The sequence below is a fragment of the Pristis pectinata genome, chromosome 11 (genome assembly GCF_009764475.1).
Source record: "Pristis pectinata isolate sPriPec2 chromosome 11, sPriPec2.1.pri, whole genome shotgun sequence".
NCBI lineage: Eukaryota > Metazoa > Chordata > Chondrichthyes > Rhinopristiformes > Pristidae > Pristis > Pristis pectinata.
The window spans coordinates 35,880,445-35,896,674 of record NC_067415.1 but is presented as its reverse complement, the minus strand read 5'-3'; the positions used below and the strand labels follow the sequence as shown (position 1 = coordinate 35,896,674).

General features: G+C 35.3%; 1 protein-coding gene across 1 annotated transcript in view; it reads left to right on the top strand.

Annotated features, from left to right (window-relative positions):
• Positions 1 to 2,470: 2,470 nt before the first annotated feature.
• LOC127576048 (GRIP and coiled-coil domain-containing protein 2) overlaps positions 2,471 to 16,230 on the top strand; it is a 54,855-nt gene continuing 41,095 nt past the window's right edge. The window contains exons 1-7 of the mRNA XM_052026381.1: positions 2,471 to 2,544; positions 5,616 to 5,672; positions 6,386 to 6,470; positions 10,094 to 10,161; positions 10,425 to 10,529; positions 11,145 to 13,622; positions 15,545 to 15,617. Coding sequence (XP_051882341.1) covers positions 2,539 to 2,544; positions 5,616 to 5,672; positions 6,386 to 6,470; positions 10,094 to 10,161; positions 10,425 to 10,529; positions 11,145 to 13,622; positions 15,545 to 15,617 — 2,872 coding nt within the window. The 5' untranslated portion in view covers positions 2,471 to 2,538. The remainder of the gene's footprint in view (positions 2,545 to 5,615; positions 5,673 to 6,385; positions 6,471 to 10,093; positions 10,162 to 10,424; positions 10,530 to 11,144; positions 13,623 to 15,544; positions 15,618 to 16,230) is intronic.

The window sequence follows — 16,230 nt, the reverse complement described above, 5'->3', positions numbered from 1 at the left end:
ATAATCCAACATGCCCGGGATTTTGCTGGTGGCAGATTAGCAAATTTTCTGTACTATTGGATTTTATTCATATTAATACCTCAGCACATTTTTATCACTATTTTGAATGTAACACAGATTTATAATAAATTTCTTAGTGAACCATGTAACATTGCAGCAATCTAACAAAAAACATACTTTTTAACCACTTCAGTGATGCAAATAAAACCCAATATCAATTAACATTAAATTTATATTCCTGAATCATAACCACAAACTATTCAGCCACATGTTCAAACAAAATCCCACAAATTCAAAGAACCAAACTCAGTGATTCTAAATTACTTTAAATTATGACACTCTCTACATATTGTTGGATTGTTGGTGACTGCTTAAAAATCTTTAACATTGAATATACATGACATATTGTAAATTGTTTATGTCACCTCAGAATATTGAATATAAATGTTAATAATATTACTGTAGACAGCACAGATCTGTTCCTTTCTTCCACCCTTCTAAAAGCTTAATTGACTTTTAGTTGCTCTTTGGATCCAGAATGTTAGTACTCATAATAATCCATATCCAACATGATACAACTTATTCATTTTCTATTTCCTGTCAAGACTGTTAGCAGCATTCATCTTTAGTGCATGAAAAAATATCTTCTAAACATAAGAAACTTACAAAACAGCAGGAGCAGGTCATTTGGCTCCTCTCACATTCAGAAAGATTATGGATGTTTTGTTTTACCTAAGTACTATTTTCCTTTACTGACCATTGATCCTTTGATTCCCTGAATATCGAAAAAGGAATCAATTTTTGCCTTAAACATACTTAAGGATTGAGCCTCCACAGCCCACTTGAATACAAAATTCCAAAGGTTCACTATCCTCTGAAGGGAAAGTTTCTTCTCATCTCTGTCCTGAAAGACTTATCCTTTTTGCAGACAGTATGAATCCTGTTCCTAGACATTATTGCCGGGGAAACGTTCATCCCTCCACTTACTCTGTTGGACCATTTAAGAATTTCGAAAGTTTTAATGAGTTCACCTCTCATTCTTCTAAACTCTAGTCCGTTTAATCTCTTTTCAAAGGATTATGCCCCTTCCCAGGAATAAATCAAGTGAATCTTTGTTGCACTTCCTCAGCATATGCATATCTTTCCTCATGTTGGGAGGCCAAATTTGAACACAATATGCCAGGTGCAGTCACCATGACCCTACATAATTACATAAAAACATTGGGACTCTTGTACTCAAATCTTCTTGCAATAAAGACCAGCATACTATTTGCCTAGTTACTTATTGTACCTTCATGTTAACTTTCAATGATATATGTACAAGAATTCCAGTCTCTCTGAACTCTAGCATTTTTGAATCACTCGTCATATAAAAAATACCATTTTTTATTTTATAATGTAAATGATTTCATGCTTTCTATGCAATATTCCACCAGCTACGTGCTTACCCATTCATTTAGCCTATCCATGTACCCTTGAACCCTCTTTACATGCTCCCCACAACTCACACTGAAGGCCAGTAAAAAAAATTTAAAAATAAATTTAAACAGTAATTTGATGATGGTGCAGATTCTTCTTGGTTGTATGATTATATCACTAAACCACATCCCTATCATCTCACAGATTTGAATTCACGCAAATAGAGGATTGTTCATAAGATCGTGTAACAGAGATCCACAATGCTTCAATTATTTGCAAAATTATAATCTCAAAATAAAACATAAATTTACTTAAAAGTTACGTGAGCTCATATATTCTAAAAAAAGTATTATAATCGAGAACAATAATTTTATATTCCATTCCACTTTCACGTTGCAAATTTTCTTCCTTTTTCACACATATATTCATTGCTCAGTCCACATTTATGTTGTTTGCAGTTGGACCAATATGCATATTCATTTACTTCTGGACAGGATAAATGGCCGTGTAAACCACTAAAAATCAACACCACTGCACACGCGCTATTTATAAAGGAGGAGACTCAGTTTGAAGAATACAATAAATCCAGGCCGACGCTCCTCAGGGACATAACGTAATCTGAAATTGTTTCAATACTATGTCATGTGGCTTTCACGTTCAACTTAAAAATATTCAATACAAGTTGATCAATTAAAAAAAACTGACAACTCAAAAAGCAATGTATGACAGGAAGAAACCTACGATCAAGACGTACGTGCAAATCAACTAATCAAAAAGGAAAATATTTTTTTCAGCGCTATGCGAAACAGTGTTAACATTTCAAGTTATGTGATTAATGACCTTTCATCTGAACCATGTCAGATCTTCAGCAATGGCAAGATTTTGCTCTTGTGTTGTTTTTGATCGTGGCAGCCGCGCAGGAGGTACGTCAGGACCCCACGCCTCCACCCACTGCAGGGAGAGGTGGCGGCACACCCCCGTTGTCATGGTTCCTCTCGCTTCCGGTCTTCGTTCGCGTTTTGGGACGTCAGCAGGTACGCGGCCGGAAGAGCTCGAGTCCGAGTCCGAGTCCGAGCTGGGTGCGGGAGCCGAGCGGGGGCGGGACGTGGGCCAAGCACCATGGAGGTGAGTGAGTCGGGGGCTCTGGGCTTCATCAGCTGGTGGTATCGGGCCTTCATCTGTGCTTATCCGGGCGGGCTTTGGTGGGAGGGGCATTCGGTTATTTATCAGTTTGGTGCCAAGGACCTAAACTAATCGATTATCAATACTGCGGCAAAACCTCCTGGATGGACTGATTTATTATAGGCATTAAACGTGACCTTTAAATCTACTATGTGCTCATTTACGTAGGTTGCAACTAAATTAGCAAAGATTTAATTTCTAATGGTATCTGCATCATCGACAAGCAGGATATTTACAAGCAGATCCTGGAGGAACCAAGCTGTCAATCATTTGAGATCAGCAATGGGGCCCAACATTAAATGTACTAATGTGCTCTTCGATGTAGCCCCATCACGGGCAGCAACTTAAGTGTTGCATTCAAAGGCTGAAGTACCTTTTCCATCTTATGAATGAAGCATTCATTCACGTCTATAGACAGACAGCAGTGCTGTTTACACTTGCAGATCAGTTTACATTTACTGAACCATTCGACAGTTTTAAACTAAAAGATATACCATCCAACTTGCATGAAAACAGTTTTTTTTTAGTCTGAGAACCAGGAGCATAGGATGATTCTGCATTATGATACAAAAGTTAAACTTTCTGATTGTTGCCTTTTGACATAAAGCTTGCTGTATTTTAGTGTTATGATTCTCCATTTATACTATAGTGGAAACAGGAAACTTGCAGATACTTAATGCCATGCACCCAGGATGTGCCAACACACCACTGTGAATTAATTAGTAATGACGTGCAGTTAATACCAGTTTGTTGTTGACTGAGGAAAGAATATTGTGATCCTGAAAGAATTTTGTGCTGCAAAATAATGATGTGGGTATTTACACTTAAAATTTTGTCCGCCTGCTTTTCTAGATGAACAGTCCATCTGAAACGTTTTGCTTTTGACAATTGCACACCCCATTAATATTACACTTGTGTCAGCTGATATTATGTAAATAATCTTAGAATGGGAATTGAGCTCATCATTTGGTTCTGTTGAGTATTAAAAATTAGCCAAGTCATCAATACTAGTGAATGTATATCTGAAGACCATCTAGGTTCCCTTTGCTTTGACTCTGTTTAATTTTATTAAAATGCCAAGTGTATGATATCGGAATGGTGTCAAAATCTGATGGAAACATAAGCAGCCAATTCCTTTTGTGCTACCGTTAACTCTTTCCCTCCAGAAGCAGGGAAAGAAGCAAAGCAAAGTTTATCAGTTCCTTGGTTATATACGTGCCATCATATTTATATTTCAATCATACCTTGGGAGAGAACATGATATTAAGCAGTAAATGAGATAATGGAAAATCAGAATCAGGTTTATTATCACTGACGTATGATGTTGTTGTTTTCCAGCAGCATTACAGTGCAAAGACATAAAAATCTATAAATTACAAAAATAGTGCAAAAAATGGAATAATGAGGTAGTGTTCATGGATCGTTAAGAAATCTGATGGCGGAGGGGAAGAAACTGCTCCTGAATCATTGAGTGTGGGTCTTCAGGCTCCTGTACCTCCTCCCTGATGATAGTAATGAGAAGAGGGCATGTCCTGGATGGTGAGGGTCCTTAATGATAGCTGCCACCTTCTTGAGGCACCGCCTCTTGAAGATGTCTTTGATGGTGGGGAGGGTTGTGACCATGATGGAGCTGGCTGAGTCTACAACGCTCTGCAGCCTCTTGCGATCCTGTGCATCGGATGCTCCATTACCAGGCTGTGATGCAACCAGTCAGGATGCTCTCCACCATACATCTATAGAAACAATAAATGAGATAATGGAAGTTAATGCCTAAATGAACTGAAGTGTGCTTACAAGTGCAAACACAGTCATGGCTGAATCACTGATGGAAAAATCAATTAGTTATTGTTCTGGCTTACTTTAAGTACAATGGAACTTCTAACAAAATATATTAATTTTTGTAACACTATAACATTTTATTAAATAATAATCTCTAATCTATAAAGTAGGTAGAGTAACTAAAATAGCACATTTATGACACACTTCTCACTAACACTAAAACATGTCTTTCAAAGATTACATTATATAAAGGAGCGTAGTGTACAGTACTTTTTTGTGTCTAATGTCAAGATGTATGTTGGAACTATCAGACCAACTTCAGGATTTGGGGCGTTCACTAGTAATTAGATTTATGTCTCGGTCTGATCAATGCACGAAAATGAACATGTCCTGATAAAAGTTTATAAAAGGAATGCTATGGAAGTGTTCAGTGTATTTAATACTTCAATAAAATAAAGATTAAAAACAGTATTAAAGTGAAAAATGGTGCTGCCACAAATATATTTCCAAAAAATCTGTCATTGCTTTCATGTTTCATGAAAATCCAATTTAATCAGTCAGATTTTTTTAAATGTGTTTGGGAGTAGATATGCTGCAAAAGGACCCATTGTTAATAGAGGACATTTCCGTAAATTTATCCAAAGCGTCCAGTGTATGCAGAACTCTATCATCACTCATGGGAATTTACAAACCAACCACTGAAAATTCCTTGCAAGTGGGAATTGAGCTTGAAAAATGTGTTTTCTTGCAATAAGAGCTCCATTTATCTAGGTTGGAGCATATGGAAAAAGGAGAATAATATTTAAGTGTTTAATGAGAATCCAAATGTGCTTAGAGGTGGAGTTACTCTGTTTTTCTATTTAATTGCCAAAATTATATTGCTGGTTTTCCTGTTGCATTAACTCTCCCACTGCTTAAGTTAAGATGAAATGTAACTTTGCCAATAAATGTTACTTAAAGAGAATAAAGCATCTTGTAGGATAGAGATTCTGATTACAGAACAAAAGTTAAAAAGCATTTTCAAATAGTATTTGTATAGACAGAGAATTGTATTATGATAAATGGATTATGAGGAATTTGATTTCAAAGGTTCAATTTGAATTGCAGTTGTAGCATTTCCCAACTATTCATAACAGGTAAAGAAAAAGTCTGCAGTACTGTGAATGCTGGTATCATGTTAAAGCAGTGCTATCAGTGTTATATGTTGTAAAGCTTCTGTTTCTCTTGTTCAACAGGAAAGTGGTGCAGATGGTGTAGCGTCACCAGCAACTCCCGGAACAGGAAAATCTAAGGTTTGATGAAAGGAAATATCTTTTGGATTTTCTGTAACTTTGACTACAGCATCTTCTTTTCTTTTTCAATATTTTTATTAGTTTCCAAATTAAAACAGATTAGTATATAACATCGATGTTTGTACATGTAATACAAAGAGCTCAGGAGAACAATCATGGCATAGATAATCATAAAGAATAGTAAAATATAAAAAAATCTGTAGATCCCACGATCTTTTAGTAAATGAATATAATATAAAGGAAAGGAAAGAAAAAGATTTATTGCGTATATAAAAGAAAGGGGAAAAAAAATCCCCAAATCAATAAGAAAAATTATAAACAATATATCAAACCAAACTGTAAAACAAAAAAGAAAAAAAAAAGACTGGACTTAAATTTCTCAATAGAAACAGAGCAATATTATGTTGTCAACTCCATTCCTCTAAGTTGGAAAGTTATTGAAAAGGGATCTATATCATGTGAAAATATTGAATAAATGGACTCCAAATATCTTCAAATTTAAGCGAAGAATCAACAGTACCACTCCTAATTTTTTCCAAGTTTAAGCAATGATATAGTTTGAGAGAACCATTGAAAAGTAGTAGGGGATGTTGGATCCTTCCAAAACTACAGCGTCTTCAGAGCTGTTCTACTTGTACATCTAAGTATTTTTTTGTGAATTGACATTGAAATATGTCATGTTCAAACTAATCCATGTTCTGTTTTATATGCAGCTGGACACTCTGTCAAAGGAAGACCTTATAAAATTCGCAAAGAAGCAGGTGGTGCTTTTACAGAAGACAAAGTCAAAATGCACTGGTAATATGCTTTTGTGAAAGGATTTGTATCGCCATCAGGACTTCTTTTAAATGATGAAAACATGCATTCTTTTCCTTACTTCCTTGAATAGTGAATACAATCCAGGGTACTATATTGAAATATCTACTGAGGCCGATTGCAATTCTCTTGTTCTTGATTGTTCAGTTTAGTTCAAAATAAGAAACTGATAAATTAATTTTGCTGGTTTTATTTGTGCCATTCTAACTACTTCATATAATAATAGGAATGCTGTCTTTTCAATAACATACCCAGATGACATATGGCAGGAGTATTGTATGACCAGCCAACCCAAAAGAAAAATGACAACTTTGACGCTCCTGCCTTGGAAACCTGTCCCTTTGTGTAAATTAGTTTGCAGAGAATGACATTCACATATTGATTCCTAGAATTTCTGTTTCTAAAACTGTACTATAAATCTAACTCCAAAGTAGAACCTTACTGTCCAGGTAACAAGTTAGTTTTGACTATTTATACCTAAAAGAATCAATGCATGGATGTCACTCTTTTGCAAACTGAATTCAATCGACTTACATTTTATGGGGTACTTTTAAGATTGTCCCAAACTACTTCCCAGGAACATAATCAAAGACATTGATATATGTGCAAAACCTGACATAGCAGGAGATGTAACTAAATCCTTAGACAAAGGGCTAGTTTTAAAGAAGGTATTTAAAGGAGTAGAGGGGGATTGAGGGCAGTGGTGCACAATACATGCCTAAATGTCCAAAAATCAGGACTTCCATTTGTGAGGTAAAGTGATGTGCAAATAGTGGGGTGGAGTTTGCAGTGCATAAGGCACAATTAGTCAAATGGTGAGTTCCAGAGGGCAGGAGTGTTATGAAACTAGAGGAAGGAATTAAAGCATAAGAAATGGAAACAGATGTAGTCACGTAACCACTAAAATCTGCTCTGCCATTCAATAAGATCATTGTTGTTCTATCTTGCTTTTCAGTCATGTAAACTTATACGTCAGTTCCAAGAGTATTCAAAAATCTATGAAACTCAGCTTGATAATATTTAAAAACTGGTCACCCACAGCCCTCTAGCATTGAGAATTCCAAAGATTCACAACCCCCTAAATGAAGAAATTTTTTTTCATCTCATCCTTAAATTCTCAAACTCATATCCTGAAAGAGTGCTCCTTAGTTCCAGGTTCTCTAACCAAAGGAAACAACCTCCTGGCATCTACCCTGTCAATTCCTCTGTGAATCTTATGTTCCAGTGCAATACCTCCCATTCTTCTAAACTCTAGTCAGCACATTGAGCATTGGCCCATCCTACTTGATCTTTCCTTGCACCTTATTATCTACCTGCACTGCACTTTCTCTGTCGATGTTACGCTTTATTCTACATTCTGTTATTGTTTTACCTTGTACTACCTTGATACACTGTGTAATGAATTGATCTGCACGAACGGTATGCAAGACGAGTTTTGCACTGTACCTCAGTACATGTGACAATAATATTCCAATTCCTAATTATACTACTGCTTCATCCCCAAAATCCAGTGAATCTGCCCCACATTATTTGAAAAGGTTTCAACCTTGAGGCTGAGAATTTAAAATTTCAGCTCAGGGGAGGACAAATGTGATGATTGAACAAGATTTGGTCTGTGATACGAAAAGGATAAAAATTTTGGGGACTTGAACTTCATGGAGGATGGAAGGCCTGTCAGGCATAGAATGGCCTGATGGTGGCAGCAGCAAGAGTTTCATCCAGTAAATGATCAAAGACACCAGATGGGTGGAGCTGGAATTGGTGGGGGACAAAAATACAAGGCCATAAATTAATGGTTCAGGCCTATTGCCCTGAATCTCTACCTGCAACCTTCCTATACCCATATTTGCCAGATAAAGATGCAGAGGACCATCCTTGCTGTCGTGAAATGTACCTGACTCCAGCAACTGGGCTGAGGGGCAACAGGGAGTCCAATGATGCACTGAGGAACCCACATCCCAAAAATACTGCTGAAGGCTTTAACAGCTAGCAAGGCCCTACATCCAACTGCGCAGACTACTAAATCTATAAAACTTGTAAAATATGTTTAAATATAATTGGTATTCAAAGATATTTAAGAACTATTGAACATAAAGTTAAAAATAAAAGCCAAAGCTCTTTACAGGGGCTTAATAATTAAAAATATTAAACTAAACTGAATTACCAAAAAAAAGTGGAACTTGCTAGAAGTGAATCTCAGATGTCCAGCCTTAATGCTGGGGAACCTCAGCAATAAGGAGATCCCCACTGGATTCCACATAGATTTCAGCAATAAAACAAACTGATTTGGCAGCCTTAATCGATCAGTTTTTTTTTTGGGGGGGATTTCTTCATTTGAAGGAGTGCAGGAGTCCTGAATTTGTTTCCAAGTACATGGGTAAATATTGCTAATTTTGTCTTCTGGGCCCTGGTATTTGTGAGAGGCCTGGTAGTTATTTTTTTTCCCTTTTTTTTATCTGAAGAAATTGCAGTTGAACCAAAACTACTAGATGGATCATCAGCCTACCGACAGAGGTAATAGTGATAGTAGGGGAAATGGTCTCATATGTGGAAGATGATTCATGTCTTCAGATAATGTTACCATGGAGCATCATGTATATAAAGAAAATAAGTGGTGAGAGAATTGATGGACCCTTGAGAAAATTCCAGTTATTAGTTGTATTCAAAGTCCTTTTCAACACCTATGAAGAATATGGGTTTATACATCATATTTTAAACCAATATTAAATAAATCAAATAATAATTCTTTAATAGTAAAATCCCAGTTTTCTGAAAGCATTTCCATTTAATTAATTTGCAGTTAGAATTGCCTTAGCATACGCCATTTCTATACTTCTGAAGAAATATGCTGATCTGGCAGTTCTTCACTTGGCTTTTCTATGTAATTCAAACCATTGCTATCCTGTACTATCCTTTCTCTACCCTCCCTCTTCTCCTGTCTCCTGCTTCAGTGCTTCAGGCCTGTTATGCAAGCCATATATTTTAGGTTTGTTTACGGGGCATATTACCCATCCTTCAATATTTTTCTTCTGGATAGTTTGTTCCTTTAATAATTGTTTTCTTCTCTGACTTTTTGTTTTCCTTTTTCTGGAGATGTGTTAGTCACCTCTCCCCAGCACTCCTTTTCAACAATGTTTCACCATTGGCAGATGATCATTTAATCTGGAATTTCTTACCTAACCCCCCTTTTTTGACCACCTCACCACCTTTAAGGCCTTGTTAAGATCACATCAGTTCGATTATAATTTTGTTGGTGCAGTCTGTTATCTCCTTCATCTATATTCTTTAGTCTGTTGATGCTTTGGCACAATTTTGTACATTGAATGTGTGATTATTACTACAAGTTATCAGGTCTTATTCCATTGAATAGTACTTTTACTTTTGATGTATCTGACTGGATCATAGACTTTCCATTCATAAACCAATTTAACCGTCATGACATTACTGATTCCTGCTAAATTCTTGCTAAACAATGATAGTTTATTTTAAATTAAATATTTTGTATTTCAGTGCTACACATCCCATTAATACTTTTTTAACGTTTTTACAATGTATTATTATCATCTAACCAAGGTCAATTTACAAATCTTGTAATATCATTTCAGTGCTGGAAAATGAAATAGAACAGCTTAAGACAAAACCAGCTATTGAAGCTAATGATGCAGTCATCCAGGTAATGTCCAAGAAGCAGATTATTGTCATGTTAACATTCCTATATATAGGCTGCTCAAATGCACATGACTTCAGGGTAATGTATCAGTTTATATTTTTGTAAACTTTGTGTTATGTCACAATTTTTAAGTTTTGTTTTCATAGTGATCATGAATTGACTTCTAGCTAAATTAAGTAAAAAGAAATAAAAATAAAAATTTTAAAACATAAGTTTAATATATCTATTGTTTATTGTAATTTGTACTGTTTTGCTTCTCTGACCAGGAACTGACAACCAGGCTGGATTTGGTACTCTTGGAAAAAGCAGAAGCTCAACAAAGTACGCTCTCTCTAAGAAAGGAGAATGAAAAATGCAAAGAAGAATTGAAGGTAGTGATGAGCCATTTGTTGTGTCCCTGATGATAATGTTTTGTACAAATTTTTTATGGGTTTAAAAATGCTCTATTGTTCAAGCGGTTCAGTGGGATTTTTATCATTTGGTTTAGCCTCCACATTTTAACCTCTGTTTTGGCTTTCCAATGCTAAATGTTTAGTTTAACCATTACTCTTTGGTTAGCTAATTTAGCTGAATAATGCACTGATATTAGTATACCTTGCTTACACTGTTTTGGCTTAATAACTACATATCTATTGCTGAAATTAGTAGCTGCCCTTGGCTTTGTTCAAGCAGAAATAGTATACTTTTAAATATCATAGTTTGAGAAAAATATTGATGTACTTGTGTTTAGTTTTAGAACTTTGTATTTCATATTGATTATATATTGATTGTTGTAGGATCAACAGTGATTTTATAAGGCTTGTAAATGTTAAGATGCTCACTGGCAGATTATTTTAAAGACTTCTTTAACTATACTTAAGGTAATTTTCTTCATTATTTATGAAACAACTTTTGGTTAAGTATGACTTCTACTGCAGTACGAGATGAACAGAACATGCGTCTGTGACAATATGAAAAATGACAAAATTGTTTTTAATCTTTTTAAGGATGCATTGTCAAGAGAAGTAGCACTCCAGGAAGAAATTGAATCATTAAAAAATCAGCATTTGAACAAAATTGAAGCTTTATGTTGTGATTTAGAAACTGCTCGAGCAAAACACAAAGATGAAATGACCAGGTTAGAAAATGAGCTTCAGGAGTCAAATCTCAAACACACAACCTACATTGGACAACTTGAGCAACAGCTTGAAGTCTACTCAGTGCAGCAGACTGAAGCAAAGAGGCTGGAAGAAGAATTAAATGAAGTTGAAAAATCTTCTGAGGATCAGATTTTACAGTTGAAACAGCAATTGGAAGCTACCACCAAAGAGCAGAAGGGAGAATTGAAAAGGCTGCAAGAAATTAATAGGAACTATGTTTCTGAAAATGAAAATGAAATGAAGAACCTTAAAAAGACTCATCAAGAAGAAGTGGCACTGTTGAAGCAACAGTTTGAATCTGCAGTTATAGCACACAAGCAGGAACTTAAGATGTTGGAGCAAGATTTAGTAGATAAGCATTTAAAGAAAGAGAGAAGTCTTGAGAATGAACAGATTGCTAATATTAGCAACTATGAGCTTCAGTTGAATCAACTGAAAGATCAGTTAAGAAAAATGACAGAAGAGCAAAAGGAGGTTCAACATTTGCAACAAAAGCTTCCAAAAGAATCAGCCTCTGACTCCAGTGAGCAGGTGAAATATCTTGAGGATTGTGTGAAAAAATTAGAATCACAGCATAGTTTGATGCAGGGTGAGCTTGCTTACATGAAAAATGAAAAAGAGAAGGTAGAAATGGAATTGCAACTTGCAAAAGAGGAGTTGTTTCATGAGCGAGAGGATTGGGAATTTAAGATAAATGAACTCCAGCTGTCCAAGGAAGAATATATGAGCATGGTCACAAAACTGACAGATGAACTTAATTCTGCTAAAGACCATTGTGAAATGGCAGTGACGCAACATTCCTCTGAAATACAAGTTATAACAGAACAACATAAAAAGGATATTTCAATGTTAGAGCAAACTTTACTTTCTGTAGCTGAAAATGAAAAACTAGAATCTCTTCTTAAGATAGACAATTTGACAAAGCATTGCCAAACATTATTGGAAGAGAAAGAGGAGGCAGAGAGTCACTATGAAAACTTGCGCAAAACCATGGAAATGCTACAAACTGAATTAGGAGAATCAGCTTCAAAGATTAGCCGTGAGTTTGAGGTTATGAAACAGCAACAATCTGATGAAATTCATGACCTGCAACAGAAACTCAGAAAAGTTTTTAATGAGAAAGATTCTCTTTTGGAATTGATCAACAAACTGCAGGCTGAAGTTGAAGAGGCAAAAGAACTGAAACAAATTGTAAGTAATTTTGAAGAGAAGAATCAGGAATTGGCATCTTCGATTCAGATGAAAGAGGCAATTGTGATTGATTCAAAAGAACATGTGGATAATTTAGTGAAAGAGAAGGAGGAATTATTATCAAGAATTTGTATCTCTGAGAAGTCAATAAATAGTTTGGAACAATCTTTCATACTGGAGCAGGGTAAATGTGCAGAACTCCAACAACAAATACAAGTCCTCAATAAGGACAATTGTGAATTGCAACAGAAATTGGATGAAATTGCACTTCATTTAGAAGAGACAGTTTCTGAAAAAGATGCTTGCTGTCAAAAATTGAGTGAAGTGGAAAACAGACTGGAAGCTATTAAAACTGAGAAGGAGCATTTGAACTCTCAAACAAAAAACTTGGAGGAACTTATTACAAACTTAGAAAAGGAAAAGGAATTGTTGCAAAGTGAAATAGCTATATTCAGTTTACAAAATGAAAACATGGGAGCAAATGAAGAAAAACTTAAAGATCTCAATAAACAACTACAAACTTTAATTCAAGAAAAGGAAAGCTTAGAAATAGCAGATAGACTTGAAAAACAGCAACTTTTTGATGTTAGACATGCAATATTTAATATTCTTAAACAAGGAGCTATTAGTTTCGCAAATAATGCAGATGAAGTAGGTATAATTGAAGCAATGCAATTACTTGAAGAATATGTGACAAAAATTAGGGAAGAAAAGCAGTCTGCAGCACTACTATCTGATGAGCGTGTACTGCATTTGCAAGAAGAATTGCAATTGCAGAGTGATGCAAATAGAGATCAACAGGCTGAACTCGATTGTTTAATCGATGACCTCAAAAAAGAGAAAACTCTTTTGCAAAAGCATCTAGATGAAGCACTGTTTGATAAGGAAGGACTGCAAAGAGATCTGTTAGAGATGCAGAACCTCAGTGAAAAAATTAGCCTTGAGAATGAAGATCTGCTCATTCAGATTCAAAATGTTACACAGAAGCTTGAAAACTTGGAAACACAAAAGCAAGAACAGAATGAAAAAACTGAAAAAGAAACAGTACAAGAAGAGGAGGAAAAATTGAAGTGTCAGTTGAACGAAAAAGAATCTGAACTGTCAAAATGCAAAGAAGAGCTTGAAACGTTGAAGGTAATAACACAAACACTTTAAATATATTGAATAGGTCTAAGACTTAAAATTGGTGGAACAAGGTGACGTGTTGAAATTTTGTGTTTGAAAATCTTTCTCTTGACTGCTTGGATCCAAATCTAAGCCAGACTTCCAAAAAATACTAAGTCACTCAGTTGGTGACTTCAAAGTGTTAAAGCATGTGTCCTTTGATAACCCAATCTTGCCCAGGTATATTGCTTTAAATTTCAAAGGCTATGTTGTAATAACTAGAAAATATCCTTTTAATTTCTCCTGATTTAGGTTATTTTTCAAGGCATAAATTTAATAGTGCATGAAATATATTTGACAGTAATCAAATTGCTTCAGGATATATTTTATAGTAAAAAAACTTTTTTTTTCAACTTGGAAGATTTTAATGAAGATTTTTCTTATTTATGGGATATGATGGGTCACTCCCAGGATGAAAACCCATCCATAATTGAATGAAGGAATGAGGCACATGAAAGATACCCAGCCACTAACCTACTCTAGCAGCCAGAGTGCTTATGTATTTCATTCAGTTGAATTTCTTTCTCGATGGCAAACTCCCTTATCAGAGGGAATCATTGCTTGGTATTTGTATTTGCCCCAATTTTTGTCCAGATCCTGTGCTATGTAGATTTGGACTACTTCCTTTAATGAAAAGTTCCAAATGGAAATGAACATTGTGCATTTATCAACAAACATCCCTCTGTATGGCCTTATCATGGATGAAAGGTTATTGATGAAGTTGCTGAAGTTGGCACTTCCTGAGGAACTCCTGCAGTGGTATAATTTTCTTTTGAAAAACTGCAGATGCTGGAAAACTGAAATAAGCACGCAAAATGTTCCAAATACTCAGCAGGTTGGGTAATTCTAACAAAAGATCTTTAGCCTGAAATGTTAACTCTTTTTCTTCCACGTATGCTGCCTGACATGAGTGCTTCCAGCATTTTCTTTGTTTGTGCAATGATCTTCTGGGATTGGGTTGATTTAAGGTCCAACAATTATATCCATCTTCCTTTTGTCTCTTTGTATGACTCCAACCAATGTTGAATTTTCCCCTAATTCCCATTGACTTTAATTTTACCAGGTGTCCTTGATGACACACTTGATTCCTGAAGTTCATTTTCTAACCTGGCCATTTAATCTTGAATTATGAAGCTGGTATCAGCATTGGTGGTCATTGAACATGTCAGGTTTACTGATGTCCTTCAAAGTAGGAAATCTCCTGCTTTTTCCCAGTTTGATCTACATGCGAGTCCAGACCATCACCAACTTGGTTGATTGGCAGCTACCTTGTAGAATGACCTAGAAAGAAATTCAGTTACATTAAACAGCAATGTTAGCAAAGATCATGGGACCAGACAACAATCCAACTGCAGTACTGAAAACTTGCCTTTTTAGATTTCAAACCTCTTTTGATGCCCAGTCTTAGTTTTCTGGGACACTTTTTTCCAGCCTTTTCCTGTCATTTCTGTGTGCCATGTTAAGTTTTCTCAAATTATTGAACTCCTTTGAAACCACAAGTTGATCAGGAAGCGATCTTTGAGAATATAGGTTTAACCAGAAAAAATAACGCACTCAGACATATATCTGTAAAATGCGATTCTCTTTGGATCTATTGTGAAATGAGAAATTGGTCCTGATGTTATCTTTTGTGTGTGAAATAAGTTCGTAGTTGTTTCTCTTCAGTTGAATATCTTGATTCTGTTTAAAGTCAAATACTAATAGCTGATGATCTACAGATGGAAAACTATTTTTGATTTTTCAAATCTTAATTGAACCTCGAGCAAATTTTTGCTGAAGAAAATTGATACCCTCCAGCTATTTGATGAAAAAGTGTATTTTGCTTTCTATTTCAAGAAATTTTATAATGCAAACAATCCTCAAGGGTAACTTTTTTCTTGCATTTGATACAGGATTTGATGTTGAAAATCTCCAGTGAAGAGAACACCTTAAAAAACACGATTGTAGAAATGAATGAGAAAGTGGGTAGGTTTTCATTTCAGTACCAGTTCATTTTAATTGAAATGTTAGGATGTAAGTACTCCATCTGAAATGTTATCAGATATGTTTTTGATAAAGATTTTTCCCACTAGCTCGGACAATTTGTTTTGTAATAATTGATCTTAGGCATATTTGATATTTAATGCAGCTTTATATAGTGTTATTTTATCCTTTTATGTAATTTTAAGCAGAATCCTTTTGAAAGTAAGTGAAATTCAGGCTTTTCGTGGAGAATAAAGTTTGCTTAGCAGTTTCTTGTGCTTTATCTATTGATGTTCTATTTTATTTTAAGCTAATCTTTTAAATGTAGGCATGAGTCAATTATGGAAGAGATGGGAGGTTTTCCCACTGAAGCAAAGTGGATATGGTGCTATTTACAGAAATAGCAGATTAACCAGAAATATAAATTCTGCTTCTTTGTCTTCAGTGGGGCAGGTAGCAAGTGTATCTTCAGCATTTTCTGTTTTTGTTTCAGTCTTCTAGTATCTCCAATATTTTTCTTTCACAATGAAGTTTTTACAGTAACTTTGTAGGTTAGTATTCTGTCTGGCGAAATGAGCAGCCTAAACTGGGATAGTGTGAGGTTTTGATAGCTTAT